Source organism: Quercus robur, chromosome 2 (genome assembly GCF_932294415.1).
Source record: "Quercus robur chromosome 2, dhQueRobu3.1, whole genome shotgun sequence".
NCBI classification, from domain to species: domain Eukaryota; kingdom Viridiplantae; phylum Streptophyta; class Magnoliopsida; order Fagales; family Fagaceae; genus Quercus; species Quercus robur.
Genome location: NC_065535.1, coordinates 29395919 through 29415547, shown reverse-complemented (window position 1 = coordinate 29415547; position 19629 = coordinate 29395919). Strand labels below are relative to the sequence as shown.

The following is a 19629-nucleotide window of genomic DNA, read 5'->3' as shown; positions in this document are numbered from 1 at the left end:
AATTGACTAGTCAATAATCAACATTGACGGAAGATTTTGTCCCAACCCCTTTTTTTCGCTGAGTAGAAAAAATACTTATTAAAACTAAAAAGTTAATTAGCTTTTCTATTTTATGCATGTATCATAACTGTGTTTGGGTCCCACAAGTTCCACACATGGCGAGAATGAGAATATGAATATCATATGTATGAGATATCTTCTTCAAATAGGGTGGAAATGGACTTAGCCATTCCAACCAAGGACACTCTCTCAAGAAGGACGGAGTTGGAAACTGGCTCAGTCCATTCATATACAAAGGGTCCAGTTAACGAATAACGAATGCTTGAAGGCAATGGTTAAGATTGAGTTTTTTATTGTAATCAATTAGCTTTTTGAGTGTAATCTCACATATATTAGTTAAAAAAGTAGCAAGATTTGTTTATTTGCTTTTGTTGCTTTCTAATGCAATGGGATCCAATAAATTTCCCCTCAACAGAATCACAATGTCACCCATTAACAAAAGTCATATACAAAAGCCCATTGACATATTATGGGCTAATAGATTGATATGAGAAACACACTAAAATTAACTATTGCTCAATAAGTTCAAAATATCTTCTAAAATAGAACTAATGATCCATTGAGAGTCCTCTCTAAATTGCTTAGCGGTCCAAGAACATTAGATGCAACTCCTTCAAGAGTGACACAGTGAAAACCTTCCTTAATGGTGCATGAGGTTGCCAAGAAGAGTGCTGCCTTGGCTTTGCCCCTTTCCTACACAAACCAATTCTTGGTACAGGTTTTGATATATTTTATTGTCTCATCACTATAGTTTGAGATATTTGGATCGTATCATATATCCATTTCATGTCAGAACAGATTTTTTTTTGTTGAATATAACAAATTTCTCTTATGCCCATCCAATGTGTCTTGCTTTCAATTAGATGAGGTTTGGTAAACAATTGTTGAGCACAACTATATATGAAAAGCTGCAAGGTTTCACACTGTAAATGGTACTGTGGTAGCCTTTCTTGTGCAATTAACACAAAGAAAACAAGACCAACTTAGTGTAATCAATCAGTAGATAGTTGAACACATTCACTGATTGATTCTTTGATTGTAACACAAATGTGTTAGCCCAGTATGCTGGAACTTATTTATTCAGTTCCTCGTTAACATATCTTCCATTTCAAGATTATGATCAGTGTTTAATTGTTGTTATGCTCTAAGCTCCTAGTGGGGCCATTAGCAATCAATCTGTATCTCTAAGGGGCCGTTTAGTTAGAGGAATGGAAAAGTAGAAAAATAGAAAATGGTGAGAGGATGGAAAAGTGGAAAGATAAAAAAAATTTTATTTTCTTTCAGTTTTGTTTGATTAGGAGTGGAAAAGTGTAAGATGAAAAAAATGAGTTTGAATAAATCTACTCATATACTCTTTGTCAAAGAATGATATCCAATTAAAACAAAAAAATAAGAAATAATCACAAAAAAAGAGCAAACACCCAAATTTATTAGAAAAATAATATTCATGTAAAAAAAAATCACGTCTAGTTAAATAAAATAAAATAAAATAAAACTACTACTACTACTACTATCGTCCCCAGACCCTAAAAAATCAAAAGAAAAAGAATGGCAACGTCACTGCCCAGAAGAGGAAAAAGAAAGGAAAAAAGAAGAAGAGAAACAAATAAAAAAGGCAACAAGGCAACGTGTTATAGACCAGGGAAGAGAAAAAAAAAAAAAAACATAAAGGCAACTTGAAGAAGCCCATGTGCATCAATCAAGAAAATTTTTATCTCTAGTTTTCTTTCCATTTTGGGGAAAAAATATTTTAGTGGACCTGGGAAAAAAACACATCGATTTTACCATTTATTTTTCATTCTTCCTACCTAACCAAATATACTTTAAAAAAGTTTTCCTTTCCATTTTCTCTCAAAAGTTTTTTATCCATCATGTTTCACCTCCAATTAAACATGGTCTAACTCCTATATTATTAGAGCATCTCTAGCAAAATCAGCAAATTTTTGTACTGTTTTGAGAATGAACAGTAAGTTTTACCTTTATCTACCAACTTTTTCATATACATTTTCCAACAGACTTTCTATCTCATTTAAATATTATTTCTTTATTCATTATTTATTATTTTTTTAACAACTACACATCTTCCAACATTTTTTTATTCAACACTTAATTATTATAATAGAAAAAAAGGATTTGAAGAATGAACAGTAGCTCATTAGGTTTGATGAGCTACTGTTCATTAGAAAAAAAAATTTGAGGTATAGAGAGGCTGTTGGGGCCCCTTTTTTTGGTCTCACTCTCTCTTATAGAGAGTATTTTGCTTTTAGCCACACCTTTGGAGATGCTCTTAGCAACCTATCTTCCGGTCTTGAGGCCATCCAAACTCCTCCAGAAACGCTAAAACAACTCCATTTGACCAGCCAAATCCAGTCTGCATTGCAACATACCCCAAAAAAAAAACATTTCGATGTGAAGTAAAAAGCAGACGGGACATTTCTTATGTAATAGGAATATTTATACCAGCAAACAATAGACATTAATCGAAACAAGTATTATTTCCACGAAAGTTAAAGACATACCTGGGGTGCATATTCACCACCACCTCCAAATTCTCCACACTTGTCCACGTCATATTTTTCATGCATTGTGCCTGTTTTCTTGTAGCCGACATAGTTGGTTCTAATCCACCTCACGGCAATGTCTTCAGCCACTGACCTCGCTTTTTTTGATTCAGACCTACCCAGACCTTCAACTATCATGTGTTGAAGTGGTGCCCAACCATTTGGAAAGTCCCTGTTGTTCAATTCTATATAGTCATAGACTACTAAATTAAAGAAAAAGGTAGTGCAAGATGCAAATGTTTCCTTCCCTTCATAGAAAACCTCCATCTCCCCCCCCCCCCCCCCTCTCCTGTCTCTCATTTTTTCAATGAATCCTAATTATGTCCAGCATAAAGAACCCGACAAAGGGTGAATATAAACTGGTCACTAACCATTGTTCTCCTGAATTTGTCAAAGAAGTTGCAATCCCAGCAGCACGAAGCAGGCCTGATTTTTTAAGACTTTCCATGACTTTCTTCACCAGGGATTTATCTTCATATATGTAAACAACAAAAGAATGTTAAGTATCCATCAACATGTAAAAAAAAAAGTTACATGTGTATGTTGCAAAAGTAATCTGTGAACAAATGTCCAAACCTAATTATATATTTATTTAATTTGTCCATGAGATACACTCTCAGTGAACACTTAGAAATTGTTTTCAGCAGTCAGTTCAGTTATCCTTTCTTGTTGCCTTGTCTACCTTAGCAGCACAGGCAAACATAACCTTACTCCCAGGAAGTATTATCTTTGCATGAATTGCGGAAAGACTGAACCCATTTCCTGTCTTGCATTGCAGTTACCTCTGAACCAGTACTTGGAATCAGTACTAGTAAAACTGTTAAACAATTGAACCTGAATTGGGACAGGCCATGGAATTTTAAACAGAAAAGCAATGTCGCCCTTATATTATGATCTTTCAGTCAATTGTATATTGAAAAACAATCAAACTACTCATGAGCAGCTCCAGCTTTGAATGTTCACTAGGCTGAGGAACTGATCTCAGATAAGCAAGACAGTTAAGTATCAGATGAGCAAGAAGAGATAGGCCGTATGTAAATGTATTCTTGGTTGACATTAAGAGTCACAAACCTGAGTGGAATGACTCAATCCACAAAGGGATGAAGTTTGAAGCAAATACATTCTGATTTTGGTTACAAGCTTCCCAAGTTTGAGGTTCCTAAGTATCAAAATTAAGAGTCAGGATAATTGCACAATAAATACTGACTCTAGGAAGCCAGAAACTTTTGCATCAGACACTACCTGGCATGTGCTATCATTTAGCCAGTAATCAAGCCATTGTCCCATCTCTGCATTCCAGAAAACAGATTTGATTGCCTCCTTTCTGGCTTGAGAAGCTTTCAAGAAGTGCTCAGCAGTGCTATTATCTCCAGTAACTTTTGCTAAGAAGGCAATGTCTAATTCCATCTGAATCAGCAAGTAAGACAGCTCTAGTCATGTTAATAGGTTGCTAATTTCACAGATTCTATCTAAAATTGATCTGAGCCATACCCTGAGTATATATGCATTTAAATCAACAGGTAAAATTGACGTTGTAGCCAATGTTGTCAAATCTGGGGGATTCCTACAACAAGAAAATTAATCCCTTACAGCATTAATCAATTTGTACTCTTAAAGGTTAAATTTGACAAGCCATTGCCCCTAAGCATTTTGAAATTTGGGCAGTGAAACCTAATAGTTCCATAAAGAATCACATGACTCATGACTGGGAAAGACCACTTTTCACTGAGCTTATTAGACCATTTTGCATGCTCATTAGTTCTTTCTCATCATTTTCCCTCAATTTTTTTTCCCCTTATTTCATCTATTAAGAATTTCTGCCATATATTCCATGCTTATAAACATGAATTATCACTCATGAATCCCTTTTCTTTACCCATTGCTTTCAAAACCTCTCAAATAGCCCAACTATTTTGATGTGAGGCAACTAATTGAAAAGCATCCTAACAGTTTGCACAATGATTAACTTTCCTATTAAGTGAATACAATAATCTATATCAAATACCCAAGCTGAATCCTATTGTGAGAAACACATAAAATACAGGAAATGATTATGATCACCCAAATTATCAAAGTTTTTGGATGCAGAGTAAAATAAGATTGGCTTGAATTTCAACTGTCCAGTAGGTGAGCATGTGCACAACAAAACCAATTTCCATACACCTCAAAATATACATAAAACACAACAATTTAAACTTTAAGAAAGCACAGATATGGATTAAATTAAGATAGACAGGAGTGTAAATTTAAAAAGGTTTATAGGATAGACTGATTCTCAAGAGCAAATTATTACCTCATCCACCGAGTGCTGAAGTCCCAGCCAGATTCAGCAGATGAAGCAACTTCACGGTAAAAATGCTGTTTTTCAGAGACATTTGAGATGTTGGAAGCAGATTTTGTGTCCTGTGAGATAAAAATAGGTTAAAGATTACACCTCTAAATGTTATCCACCATTTATATATACAAAAGATCTTATGCTAAGGCATGAAGCTAGATAGGACATACAATTGTTGAAGATTCAGGCCTGGGTTTGTTCCACATTGCATAATACCGATTCAAGGTGTGGTTGCAAGATTGAGCATCTTGAATGGTCACCTTATGTATTCCTACAACAGCAGAAAAGGAAATGGTTAAAAAAGTTCAAGCCACAAAAAATGAAGCTAAGGAAGAAATGTAAACATAAGTCCACTTGAAAACAAAGAAAAGACTGTTAAGAGATCATCTAAATAATATATATATATATATATATATATATATATCATGGTACCTGAATTCCAAAAGTGATACTCTTTGAGAAGTGCAGGGAGAGATTTTCTAACCAATTGCATATCACCAGTCCTGCTGTATATGGCATGAACCATAGCACTCAGGAGGGGAGGCTGGCTGCAAAAGGTGCCCCCGAGTTTGTGGTTTAACTCCAATTATATAATCATTTAGATTACAAAGGAAATTATGTAAATGAAATTTGCATAAATGAGATTCATATGACAAAATGTCAAAAGGGAGAAGAAAAAAAAAACAAAAACTTGAGGATCAAATTATTTAGCCAAAAAGTGTTCTATAAAAGCTGAAGCATTAATACCAAATTAAATGAAATGAAACTGTATGTGTCCTATCTTTCAACTAGAGACTAGTGGTCTAGAATTCATTTTATTTATAATAAAAAGGTAGCAAAAACAGTTTAAATTTCAGGTTTGGACTATATTAATTGACTGAAAATTTAGAAGGTTATAACCACATAGGCTGTGTCATGTTTATGGCTTTGTAAACTTTTAGGCATCAATTTCCTCATGATTAAAACCCTGAATGCATCAATATATCAATAATGGCTATGTGACATGAGGTGCATCATGCATCAAGCTGGTTTCCAATTAACACAATGAAAACATAGAAAGAGTTTCTTTAAAAAAAAAATTAATTCATACTCCAAAAGAAAATGACAATAAAGTGGAAAGGGAATAAAATGATAAGGCATGCAAAGAGCAAAAGCCAATGACAATAACCGGAATCTAGAAAAGGTCAATGAAATGTTATAATGAGGAAAAGAAGAATGAGCAGTGTGGAATACAGCACACCAAAATATACAAATAAAACAACAGAAGCAGAAATGAAAGAAAAACTACCTTCTATTTGTGTAATAAGCCCTTGCACCATTAAGGACATAACCATATTCTTCTATTAAGTAAATAAGATTAGTCACAATTGCTTTTGCAGTCTCATGCATCTTACTTGCTAGCAAGCCCCTGCACCACAAATATATATATATATATATATATCAATGTTGACCCATTAAGGGATGCTAAGTGTAGCCACTTTCTAACCCGAAAAATGAATTAAAAAATAAAAGCTAAAGGAAAGAAGATCAAGTATTTTCTAAATTGTACATAATTTCTCAGGGAAAACAAAAAAAAATAATAATAAAAAAGAAAGGGAAAAAAAATTCTTGCTACAAGCAGCACAATTAAACTCAAGCTTCAAGCAAATGCAGAAAAGGTGAGAGTACTTTCACATTCTAACAATTTTTAAAAAGTTGATAGACAAAGCAGCTGATGCATAGTTGGTGGGTCTGTTGTAAGATAATAACCTGTGTTATTCATACCAAGAGGATCGTTATCATACACAAGGATACATTCAGCTTGGTCATATTTTGTAGTGGATCACTTTTGTAGTCTCTGTTTCTCTCTTAGTTTTGAGGTTTGCTTTTGAGTAATAGGAAATATAGATATGTGAAATCTAATGGCAGATTAGATTTCTGTTTTACACTTCTATGGCTCTTGTGTACAATTTGATTTTTACATTTTACATTTTTTATGTAAGTAATAGAAGTCTTGCAGTTACCAGCCAAACTATATGTATAAAGAATTCTTGCAGTTTTGTCTGCCATCCTCTGGTTCAGTTGAGTTGAGGAATGAGTTATATTTCATTCTCTGTAAATTTCAAGGTCATGGGTAAATTGTAATGCAAGGAAATGAAGTTTATTTGGTTTAGGATTGTGGTTATAAACAAAGGCAGGTCATTAACGTCTAAATTGAAGATAAACCATTTGAGTGGAGAGCTCATGCTCACATCATTTAAAAATTTAAATGACGTGACCTAGATACACATTTAGATTTCTAATATTTAATTTAAACAACTCATTTTTCACTCTACTATACTACTTTAATCCAATCATAATTACTTTTGAGCTTACATTCAATACTATTACAAAGTAACAATAAAACAGATGCAACAATTTCAACTTTCATAATAAAGATAGTAGATTGTGATTTAGTGTAACATTATTTTCACATGAAATGACCATTGACATCACTTTTATTGTATATCAAATTATCAATCACAACTTGTGGTTTTAATAGTTGTGAAATTTGTTGGGCTTTATACTTTCTTATTACAAAAAAAATAAACACAACAAAAATCCAAGGGAGCCCCACCAATTATCAACATCATATGATGCATATGATGAAAAGTAAACTTAAAAGCAATGAGTTTGAACTCTTTTTTATTAAGTCCAGGTGTTTGCTTCATTCTGCATCATAAAAAAGAGAAATAATTGGTGAAAGAACGTAGAACGTGGATCCACCTCATGGGCTACATCCACAATGGCCCTCGACCAGTTATATCTTTTAGATTTTTTATTATTTTTATAGGATATCTTTTAGACTTTTACTATATGGAGAACTATGCATTTTCAAAGTTATGAAAAAGATTTTTTGATCACACATATTCTGTGACACCTAGATGCCATGAGAAAGAAAATTCTCCTTTCGGCAGCTTTTGGAAATACTTTTCTTTAATCTAAAGGAAAATATTGCAAAGTCAAAAACGCTTTCTATGACTACCGTACGGATGCCCCCATGCTCGTTATCCATTGAAGAAGAAGCTAAGCTTGCAAGGAGTAACAAGAAGGTGAAGGATGCTCACCATGCAAACTTCAGCGAGAGGCCAAATGAAGGAAAAGGACCTGGGCGCAAGTTATCCTTCAAGGAAAAGCTCGTGGGAGCCATCCTTGGTGCGTTTTCCCAAGCTTTCCTCTTCTCGGACCACATGGATGCAGAGTCTAACTCTGATGATGAAATCACGGAACTCAGAGAAGGAATGGCAACAGTCAAGCTATCCAGGATGGACAAACAACGGATTAGAGCTCCTTGGTCTAAAGCTCTTATTGTGAAGGTGTATGGAAGATCGGTGAGCTACAGTTTTATCCATACTCGGCTACAATCACTGTGGAAACCTACGGGAACTGCGTCGATTTGGGCAAGGACTTCTTTCTGGTCCAATTCTTGTTGGAGCAAGATCATGCCTCTGTTTTGGAAAAGGGCCCATGGTTTATAGGCGAAAATTTTCTGTCTATTAGGCCGTGGGAACCAAGCTTCAAACCTTCCGCTGCTAGCGTGACCTCCATAGCAATGTGGATCAGGTTGAATGAACTTCTTATTGAATACTATGAGACTCAAACACTCAAGCAGATTGGCTCTACCATTGGCACTGTTCTAAGAATTAATACCCACATGGCGGTTGAGGCATAGAGAGGATATGCAAGGTTGTGTGTTCAACTCGATGTGAACTAGCCCCTCATCACGTCAATACAAATTGGTGAGTTTAAACAGTCCGTCAGCTACGAGGGCATCCAAAGACTTTGCTTCTCTTGTGGACGCCTTGGGCACCGAAAGGAGTCATGCTCATACTCCATAAGGCCAGTCTCTATGCCGTCGGAATTTCTGTGCAGTAACGGCAATGAGAGAGAGAGAGTGGAGGAATCACACGAATTGCATGGACTGACAATTCAAGAAACCATCAATTTGAGAATGCACTAGGACAGGAGGACACCTACGGTCCTTGGATGGTAGTGGCACGTAGGAAGAGTGGGGACAAGTTGGTTAAAGGACTAGATCCCACAAAGAATTTGGTTGATCCCAACTCACAAGTACTCCTGAGTCATCATGGTCATCCAGCTACTTAACTGGACCAAAACCGAGTAGGGAAAAGGAAAGCTGTAGTGGGCCAAGCCACAAGAGAGAATTTGTTTAATGCATTAGTGGAGCCCGTAAAGCCAACTTCCACGGAACCCAGGCAGCCAACTAATCATGATGATGAACTACCAAGCCCATTCACTTCAAACCCGTTCAACCCAAGCCCACAAACCTTTGATTAGGGACAGTGCTCGTCCATCAGGGGCAAGAAAGGAATGGCCCGTGCTAGGGCTCCCTTACCTGCTACATCTAGTGCCGCCCCCTTAGTGCATACTAAGCTCACACACACTGAACCACTCATCTCCTCTCAACCCAGCAATTACCCACTGAACCCTCAGGGATCATTCCAATTCTTAAGTCCAAGTTCCCCCACAGTAGGCAATCAACTTAGGAGGGGACATCGTGGTGATTCTAGAGGCCGTGATCATGGAGATCAGAACAATTCCAACGCACGTGAGGGGCTGGGTCAGCACGAGGTTTTGAAAGGCATGGGAACTGATTTTCCCTTTGACGAAACCAAGCAGAAGATTGGGCTATCTCCCACTGACGGATTGAGCGTGGGATTTCTTGAACGACGAACCAAACTAGGAGATGGGGAAGAGTTTAAGCTGGCGATCCACTCCGATTGTAATCATAGCCATGGGAAATCGGATTTTCAAGAACCATTCAAGTGTATTGTCAGAAGATGAAATTGGGGGTGTTGCAACATCGACTGACTCTAATGCCAGGGATAGATCACTCGAAGGAGATGATGGAACTGATGGGATGGAATTTGATGGTGGAGGTGAAGCCTCTCCCACCAGTTGATGATTGTCCAACCCCAAGCCACCGCCTAGCCATGAATATCATTGCGTGGAATTGCAGGGGCACCCTGAAGCCCAATTTTCAAGATCACGTTAGGGACCTTGTCCGAAATCATGACCTTGCCATCTTTGTGGTTATGGAAACCCGATTAGGAGGAAACAGAGCAAAGGAAATAACGGACCGCCTTTCCTTTGACGGCGCTATCCACACCGACACCATTGGGTATGCTGGAAGACTTTGGCTACTCTGGAATACTAGCAAGGTGGAGCTGTCGCTCCTTTCCAAAACCAAGCAAGAGATTCATGTCTCTGTGAAGGTGCATTCTCTTGACTCAACTTTTTTCTTTTCTACCATTTATGCTAGTCCACGGTTGGCCAAAAGGCGTGTATTACGGAATAACTTGTGTTTGTTTGCTGAGCTCCACAATATGCCATGGTTTATAGTTGGGGACTTCAACGAGCCCCTCTCCAATGAGGACAAGTTTGGGGGCAGAGCAGTGAGTAGCTCTAGGTCTTTGGAATTTAAAGAATGCCTGGATAGTTGCAACATGATTGACCTGGGATTCTTGGGCCCCAGATTTACATAGACTAACAAAAGGGAGGTTGGAGCTCTAATCCAAGAGAGGATAGACAGATTCTTTGTAAACCCAGGCTGGTGCACTACATATCTAGATGCGAAAATAACTCATCTCACTCGATGCCACTCTGATCCTTGTCCAGTTTTGTTTGAGTTAAAACCAATCAACCATCGGCATCTGCCTCACCCCTTCAAGTTTCAAAGCTGCTAGTTGGCGGACCTGTCCTTCCCTAATATTGTATCCCGGGCTTGGAGGCACTCTCTCCAATTAGGTGAAGCAATTGAAAAGTTTGTCAAGGATGTATCCATCTGGAACAAAAATGAGTTTGGGAATGTCTTTGTGAAGAAAGAGAGGATAATGGCCAGACTTAATGGTATTCAAAAGGGAATGGCTTTGAGGCCAAGTGCTCAGCTGGTAGAGCTTGAAAAAGTGCTGCAACAAGAGCTGGATTCCATTCTTAATCAAGAGAGAGATATTTGGGCCCAAAAGTCCCGGGTTAATTGGCTAGTGGAAGGGGAGAGAAACACTTCTTTCTTCCATGTCACCACGCTTGTGAGGAGAAAGCGGAATCGGATTGACGCCATTAAGAATACAGTGGGGAGTGGGTTTTTGAAGAAGAGGATACTATGAATGTCGTTCGTAAAGGATTCCAGGATTTGTTCTCATCTTCGAAGGGCAATACCCCTCGGCAAATTTCCCGCCCTTCACAATGGCAAGCTAGACTAACTGAAGCTGATTGTGTTGATCTAAACCAAGCTGTCACTAACGAAGAGATAACAGTGGCACTTCAATCAATGAAGCCTTATAAAGCTCCTGGTCCGGACGGTCTCCATGCAGGGTTCTTTCAACGATTTTGGCCGACAGTGGGTTCTCTAGTCAAACAAGAAGTAAGGCAGACTTTTGCTACCAAGAAAATGCCTAAATATCTCAATAAAACCCACCTAGTTCTTATACCAAAAATCCAAGGTCCAGAAACACTTGGGAATTACCATCCTATTAGTCTTTGCAACACCACATATAAGCTTGTGTCTAAGATCATTGTGAATAGAATCAGACCTGTGCTAGGGGATCTCATTTCCCCAGTGTAGACTGCTTTTGTCCCGGGAAGGAGAGGGACCGCTAATGCCATAATTGTCCAAAAGTTAATCCATTCCATCAGAAAAGCTAAAGGGAAAGAAAGTTATATGGCGATAAAAATTGACCTTGAAAAAGCTTATGACAAGTTTGAATGGAGCTTTATCAGGGAATGACTCTTCCATATAAATCTCCCCATTGACCTCATTGATTTGATCATGAGCTACATCTCATCAGTGACCACTACTATTTTATTCAATAGGGGGACTATGGACCCGATTACCCCTTCTTGAGGTATCAAGCAGGGAGATCCACTCTCGCCCTATATCTTTATTGTGTGCATGGATTGGCTGGAGCAGCTCATAGAAGGAAAATGTGCTGAGAAACTATGGAATTCGGTTAAGTCCTCAAAAAGTGGTCCATCTTTCTCCCACCTGTTCTTCGCCGATGACTTGGTGTTATTTGCCAAAGCAAATCAGGTTAATTGCTCCACCATTAGAGATGTACTCGATGAGTTTTGCGAAAAATCGGGGCAATCAGTGAGCAAAGCTAAATCTAGGGTGTTCTTCTCCCCAAATGTAGATAGGGACACTAGAGAGTCCCTTTCGGACATCCTCGGATTCCAGTCCACCCAGTCACTTGGTAAGTATCTTGGTATTCCCATTAGGCACCCCGAATCCTCTTCTCATGATTTTGACTTCATCCTTGACCGAATGAAGTAGAAGCTAGCTGGCTGGAAAGCCAATCTATTGTCAATGGCAGGGAGGGCCGTCCTCATTCAGTCTTCCCTATCCATTGTTCCTGCCTATGCAATGCAGTGTGCCCATTTGCCAGAAAGGATTTTGAGTGGCATAGATAGGGTGAATAGGAATTTTTTATGGGGCACTTCAAATTTGGGTAGGAGGATCCATTGGATTGGCTGGCAAAAAGTCACCAAGCCTAAGGAAGAGGGAGGATTGGGATTTCAAACAGCGAAAGGTTGGAATACCGCTTTATTAGCCAAACTGAACTAGAGACTGCATTCAAAGCAAGATGCTTTGTGGACACGAGTTCTGAAGAGGAAATATTGTAACTCAAGAAGGATTAATTCCCCTAATCCAAGTAAGCTTCCCTGCTCCCAGGTTTGGAAGGGCATCAAGAAAGGTACAGCTACCTTTGTAAAGGGAGCTAGATGGTCTCTTGGGAAAGACAATAACCTGAATTTTTGAAGTGACTCGTGGTCAGACTTGGGTCCTCTACGAAGTGTCATTCAAGGCCCCATTGAACCTAACATCGAAAGGTTGAGGGTGAAGGATATTCTGATTGGTGGTAGTTGGGATTGGACTAAGATTACTATGGAGTTGCCAACGAATTTGAAGATGAAAATCCAAGCAACCCCCTCTGCCATGATTGCACCTACTAAAGATAAACTTTCATGGTCCCCAAATCCCCAGGGAATCTTTGATCTCAAATCTGCATATAGCCTTGCCAGTTTGATGGGGAGTGGATTTGGAAGGCGAAAGTTCTTCCTAAAATCAAATTCTTTGCCTGGAAATGCATGCACAACAGTGTCGGGGTCAAAGCCTGCCTCGCAGAAAGGAGGATGAGTACAAACATGCTATGTCCTTTGTGTGGTTTGGAGGTGGACCTAAAAAATAATAAAGGAGGAGCATTAAACATGCTACATCTTTCTCCCACCTATTCTTCGCTGATGACTTGGTGTTATTTTCCAAAGCAAATCAGGTTAATTGCTCCACCATTAGAGATGTACTCGATGAGTTATGCGAAAAATTGGGGCAGTCAATGAGCGAAGCTAAATCTAGGGTGTTCTTCTCCCCAAATGTAGATAGGGACACTAGAGAGTCCCTTTCGGACATCCTTGGATTCCAGTCCACCCGGTCACTGGGTAAGTACCTTGGTATTCCCATTAGGCACCCTGGATCCTCTTCTCATGATTTTGACTTCATCCTTGACCGAATGAAGCAGAAGCTAGCTGGCTGGAAAGCAAATCTATTGTCAATGGCAGGGAGGGCCGTCCTCATTCAGTCTTCCCTATCCACTGTTCCTGCCTATGCAATGCAGTGTGCCCATTTGTCGGAAAGGATTTTGAGTGGCATAGATAGGGTGAATAGGAATTTTTTATGGGGCACTTCAGATTTAGGTAGGAGGATCCATTGGATTGGCTGGCAAAAAGTCACCAAGCCTAAGGAAGAGGGAGGATTGGGATTTCAAACAGCAAAAGGTTGGAATACCACTTTATTAGCCGAACTGAACCGGAGACTGCATTCGGAGCAAGATGCTTTGTGGACACGAGTTCTGAAGAGGAAATATTGCAGCTCAAGAAGGATTAATTCCCCTAATCCAAGTAAGCTTCCCTGCTCCTAGGTTTGGAAGGGCATCAAGAAAGGTACAGCTACCTTTGTAAAGGGAGCTAGATGGTCTCTTGGGAAAGACAGTAACTTGAATTTTTGGAGTGACTTGTGGTTAGACTTGGGTCCTTTGTGAAGTGTCATTCAAGGCCCCATTGAACCTAACATCGAAAGGTTAAGGGTGAAGGATATTCTGATTGATGGTAGTTGGGATTGGACTAAGATTACCATGGAGTTGCCAACGAATTTGAAGATGAAAATCCAAGCAACCCCCTATGCCATGATTGCACCTACTGAAGATAAACTTTCATGGTCCCCGAATCCCCGTGGAATCTTTGATCTCAAATCTGCATATAGCCTTGCCAGTTTGATGGGGAGTGGATTTGGAAGGCGAAAGTTCTTCCTAAAATCAAATTCTTTGCCTGGAAATGCATGCACAACAGTGTCGGGGTCAAAGCCTGCCTCGCGGAAAGGAGGATGAGTACAAACATGCTATGTCCTTTGTGTGGTTTGGAGGTGGAAACCATTGTCCATGCTCTTCGGGATTGCAGGACAGTGAGAGAAGTGTGGTTCAACCTAGGTGTAGCGAGGAATGATATGGAGTTTTTCAATGGGGAGCTGAAAATATGGATGACTAAGAATGTTAAGGCAACCCTTCCACTTCATTGGGATACCATTTTTCTATTTGCCATTTGGATATTATGGCAGAGAAGGAATCTGGTTTTATTCCAAAACAAACCCGTGTCTCCCAACACACACGTTGAGATTATCCATAGAGCTCGAGAATTCATCCACTGTGGCATTAATGCGGTGACCGAACACAGACAGCCATTTGCTGGGAGAGGCCTAACAGAGGGTGGGTAAAGCTGAATACTGACGGGTCGTCTTCAAGGAATCCAAGACCAGCAGGGTGTGGTGGGATTCTTCGTGATGATAATGGAAATTGGTTGTTTGAGTTTTCCAGGAAAATTGGGATTACCACGAGTTTTGTGGCAGAATTATGGGCTGTGAGGGAGGGACTATCCCTCTGTTTGCATAGAAACTTCCCTGCTGTAGTGTTAGAGTTGGATGCTAAAAGTATCTTTGATGTGCTAACCAACCCGAACCAGTCTAACAATATCATATTTGCCATTCTTGATGACTACAGGCAGATGATGGTCCAGTTTCCTCAGCTCAGAGTTAGGCACTATTACAGAGAGGCGAACCATTGCGCAGACAAGCTAGCTCAAATGGGAGTGCAGCAGCTTGTAGATTTTTGTTTGTATGAAGATTCCCCTCAGGAACTTCAGTCTGATTTAGAATTTGATAATTCCAGATTGTATGTTAACAGGCGTTGCCCTGAGACTTTGTCCTCTGTTTAGTTTAATGAGATTTCCTTTTTCACCAAAAAAAAAAAAAAAAAAAATTGTGCATTCCAATGAAACCATATACTAAACCTAAATTACTGCATATACATGGACCTACAATAGCATAAACCTTGCTACCCTTTAAAAACAAAAAAACAAAAAAACTATGTAAAAAAACAATACAATAAATCTAGATACACTAATAAATTTCACAACTTTTTTCATAAGCATTGGGGTCTACTGTATTCTATGTGAAAATTATATAATACCAATTACAATATGTCATCTAAAATATGAAAAACGGTTCTGAAAATAATTATGCAGGTCATTAATTGTTGAAAGAGAAAATTTATTACCACAACTTTTATCATCATGAGTAATGGATCCATACGAAAATAATAGATTTTTATATGGTCTATATCACATCACATTGTAGCAAAAATTATGTCCCAAAAGTTGTGGTTGTAGAAGAACTCTTGTTAAAAACAAAAAGAGAAAAAGAAAGCTAAACTAACCTAATTACCCAATAAGAATCCCAATAGTACACCTCTCGAAATCTTGATCCTGGAATCATCACCTGCTCAGGCAAAGGAAGAATAGTATTCAATTCTGGTCGCTTATGGACCTCATCAGAGACTTTCCTGCTCAAATTCTTCCACAAAGCATGCACCTTCAAAGCCCAGGCTCTCACCTCTGGGTTCTCAACCTTTGGTAAAAACCCCTCAGGTTCAGGCACAAAATCCACTGGTTCAATGTACACCATGTCATTCCCTGCACCCTCAAAATACTTCTCTATAAACCCTTTTAACCCCTCAACCGATAAAGACCCATTTGCAGACTTTCGAACCTCATCAAAAGCTTTCTCAGTGGTTGACAAATCCAACTTAAGTGACAAATCAACGTAAAGTTTTGGGTCAAAGTTGGTTTCATTAAAGGTTTTGAGAGCGGCTTCTTGGACACGTTCAAGGAAAGTGACCAAAGGGGTTGTGGGAATCACAGGGCCTGTGTCAGAAGAACTGCAATTTGACAAAGATTCTGTGATTGCCATTGTTGTTGTTAGTTGTGAGAAAAATGAGAAAAGTAGTGCGCAGAAGATGTGAAGGAAGGTTGTTTAAAGGTGAGAGCTTGAGTGCTTGTCATTCTTGGAGAACAGTGAAGGTTTAGGATTCCAAGCGTTTGTTTGCTGTGAAGTATAAGGAACCGTTTGGCAAGTTGTTCTTGCTTGTATTCATGTATGGGTGAAAAAATATGTAAAAATATGTGTAATATTATTTAAAAATTGAAAAGTGTTGCTAAAATAACCATTCCAAACTCCCCCTAAAGTTTTGTTTGCTTTTTGTGTTTGTTTGTTGTGTGATATTCTATTTTGTTTGCTTTTTAATGGTTGTATGTTTTTAGTCTTGGACCAAAATTTTAGCCACAACTTTTAATTTAAAGTTTTGTTAGCTGTGAAGTATAAAGTTTTGTTTGCTTTTTGTGTTTGTTTGTTGTGTGACATTTTATTTTGTTTGCTTTTTTTTTTGGTTGTATGTTTTAAGTCTTGGGCCAAAATTTAAGCCACAACTTTTAATTTATTAAAAGAAAAATTATGGTTTTACATTCACCACACTTACACTGTAAACTAAACAAATATAAACAATATTATATACATTTACATGAAAAATGTACAATATTGTACACTATTCTTATAAATATATTGTTGAAAGAGAAAATCTATTAGATCTATATATGCAAGTGATAGGCCTCTATTTATAATTTGTCACATTAAAGTTGTAGCAAAGATTATAACTCAAAAGTTGTGAATGTAGAAGAACTCTAGCTAATTGAAAACAAAGGGAAAGAAAGAAAGCAACACTGACCTAATTACCCAATAAGAATCCCAGTAGTACACCTCTCGAAATCTTGATCCCGGAATCACCCCCTGCTCAGGCAAAGGAAGAATAGTATGCAACTCTGGTCGCTTGTGGACCTCATCAGAGACTTTCCTGCTCAAATTCTTCCACAAAGCATGTATTTCCAAAGCCCAGGCTCTCACTTCTGGATTCTCAACCTTTGGCAAAAACCCCTCAGGTTCAGGCACAAAATCCACTGGTTCAACGTACACCAAGTCACTCCCTGCACCCCCAAAATACTTGTCTATAAACCCTTTTAACCCCTCAACCGATAAAGACCCATTTGCAGACTTTTGAAGCTGATCAAAAGCTTTCTCAGTGGTTGAAAAATTCAACTTTAGTGACAAATCAACGTAGAGTTTTGGGTCAAAGTTTGTTTCTTTAAAGGTTTTGAGAGCGGCTTCTTGGACACGTTCAAGAAATTTGACCAAAGGGGTTGTGGGAACTACAGGACCCTTGTCAGAAGAACTGCAATGTGATAAAGATTCTGTGACTGCCGCCATTGTTGTTGTTAGTTGTGGCAATAATGAGAAAAGTAGAGCAAAATATGTGAAAGAAAGTTGTTTAAAGTTAAGAGCTTGAGTGGTTGTCATTGTTGGAAAACACTGAAGGCTTAGGATTCAAGAAAAGAAACCATATATATAGAAAGAAAAATGCTTGTGCCACGTAAAAGACGCAACATTGGTGGTTGGTAGAGAGGGTTGTTTCCACGTGTACACACCACTGTCCCCCCACCTATCATAACTTATCATAGGTGAGTTGTGGTCAATATTGTGACTAATATAATGCCTTTTGACGTGGCACAAGAATTACTCATATAGAAAAAGACAAGAAAAGAAGAAGACGAATTACAAGCTTGCCGGCTGTTTAGATTATAATATATATAAGTATTAAGTGTCCATTTAATATGATTAATTTTGTCAACTTATTTTATTATTCAGTTTATTTTTGCTACTATTTATAGGTCATACTGAATTTTTTTGATACTATATATGGATCCCACTATACCATTTCAGCTAACTTTTACCTTTATCTATAGTACTTTCGATAAAAAGTTTTCAGTTTCAGTAAAATAAGCAGATCCCAAATAGACCCTACGTGTGTGTTTGGTATGATTAATTTTGCCAACTTATTTTACTATTTAGCTTATTTTTGCTACTATTTATGGGCTCCACTACACTTTTTGGTACTATTTATGGGTCTCACTGTACTATTTCAGCTAACTTTTACCTTTATCTACAGTATTTTCAGTAAAAAATATTTCAGTTGAAACGGATCCCAAACAAACCCTAAGTGTAGATTTGGCAAAAATTATTTCTGCCAACTTATTTTACTATTTAGCTTATTTTTACTACTATTCATGGATCTCACTGCATTTATTGGTACTATCTATGAGTCTCACTGTACTATTTCAACTAATTTTTACCTTTATCTACAGTACTTTCAATAAAAAGTTTTCAATTTCAGCAAAATAAGCGGATCCTAAACAGACTCTAACATTCACTTTTGTTTGCCGGTTGCATCAGTTATATGAAGCATATGTTTGCTTGCTTGAAGTGTTTGTTTATTATTTGGTGTTTTATTTCTTTTGCTTTTTATTGTTGTATGTTTTTAGCCTATGGCCAAAAATTTTGTCCAAATTATTGAAATGATCAAAGATATGAACAAGAGACTTTGAGAAAACTATCTGAATTATATGAAGACGCTAGTAAGCGCAAACAACAAATCCATGACTATTTGATCTTGGGTATCCAAGAAAATGCAGAATATGTTCAAATAGGATACCCTCATAAATTTGAGCAAATGATAAATTTTTTTTCCTCTTTTTTTCCACACCACTCACTATTGATAACAATATAGAGGCATTGAATTATGACAAAAGGTACCCATAAAAGCCTATTTCAATTAAATTTTATATTTTAAAAATATTTTAATTTTAATTTTAATTAACTATTATGATTTTGTTGTTTTTCAGTTTTCTTTTTAAAAAAATTAAAGAAAAGGAATGACCTGTTATACACTATAATTGTGTTGACTAAAGACACAATTACTCTTGTTAAATTACCGATTGTCCCAAAAGTTTAAACTATTAGGAAATTGTGAGTTTAATCTCCTAATCATAATTCTAACACTCTCCTTCACTTGTAGGCCTAAACTTTCCCTTAATAAATGGGGACCCAACAAATGGGAATTTAACATTTTAAATGGGAGGTAGGGCGAAGATGGGGATTTGTAAGGACCAAAAAATCTGACGGCCCGAACCCATTTAGAACAGTGAGTGACATAGTTCAACCTTGGCCCAAATTAATAGAATTTGTAAGAGAGGGAAACAAACAATAAGAGGGGACTCTGCCCGAGGATAGAAATAGAGAAGAAAATGTTAATCTTATAAAACAAAGGGGGAATCTATCCCTCCACCAGCTTACTCGAGGCGGATAAGTTTGTATAGATAGTTACATTGTTCACTCTCTTTTTTCTCTCTCTTTTGTGCTTATAT

General features: G+C 37.9%; 1 protein-coding gene across 6 annotated transcripts; it reads right to left on the bottom strand.

Moving 5' to 3' along the window:
- Nucleotides 1-1457: 1457 nt before the first annotated feature.
- LOC126713230 (trehalase-like) lies at nt 1458-17758 on the bottom strand. Of its 6 annotated transcripts, XM_050412928.1 has the most exons (13): nt 17100-17755; nt 15756-16256; nt 6245-6364; nt 5389-5504; nt 5127-5227; nt 4915-5024; nt 4113-4185; nt 3864-4028; nt 3693-3780; nt 2993-3092; nt 2580-2793; nt 2352-2431; nt 1458-1976 (listed from the first exon to the last, which is right to left on the bottom strand). In XM_050412928.1, the coding sequence occupies exons 1-13, from the start codon at nt 17723-17725 to the stop codon at nt 1973-1975; spliced, it is 2298 nt and encodes a 765-aa protein (XP_050268885.1). In that variant the 5' UTR covers nt 17726-17755; the 3' UTR covers nt 1458-1972. The 6 variants fall into 6 exon arrangements, with proteins under 6 accessions (XP_050268885.1, XP_050268884.1, XP_050268887.1 ...); XM_050412927.1 differs by having other exon boundaries at nt 1886-2431; XM_050412930.1 differs by having other exon boundaries at nt 1886-2431; nt 15756-15787; nt 17132-17754.
- Nucleotides 17759-19629: the final 1871 nt, after the last annotated feature.

Excerpts from the sequence above, each read along its gene's own strand:
- LOC126713230 (XM_050412928.1), bottom strand. The coding sequence starts at position 17,725 with ATGACAACCACTCAAGCTCTTAACTTTAAACAACTTTCTTTCACATAT. Across the intron at positions 5,228-5,388 it reads GTATCACTTTTGGAATTCAG|GAATACATAAGGTGACCATT; the intron begins GTACCATGATAT and ends CTGCTGTTGTAG. Across the intron at positions 2,432-2,579 it reads GTGGTGAATATGCACCCCAG|ACTGGATTTGGCTGGTCAAA; the intron begins GTATGTCTTTAA and ends GTTGCAATGCAG.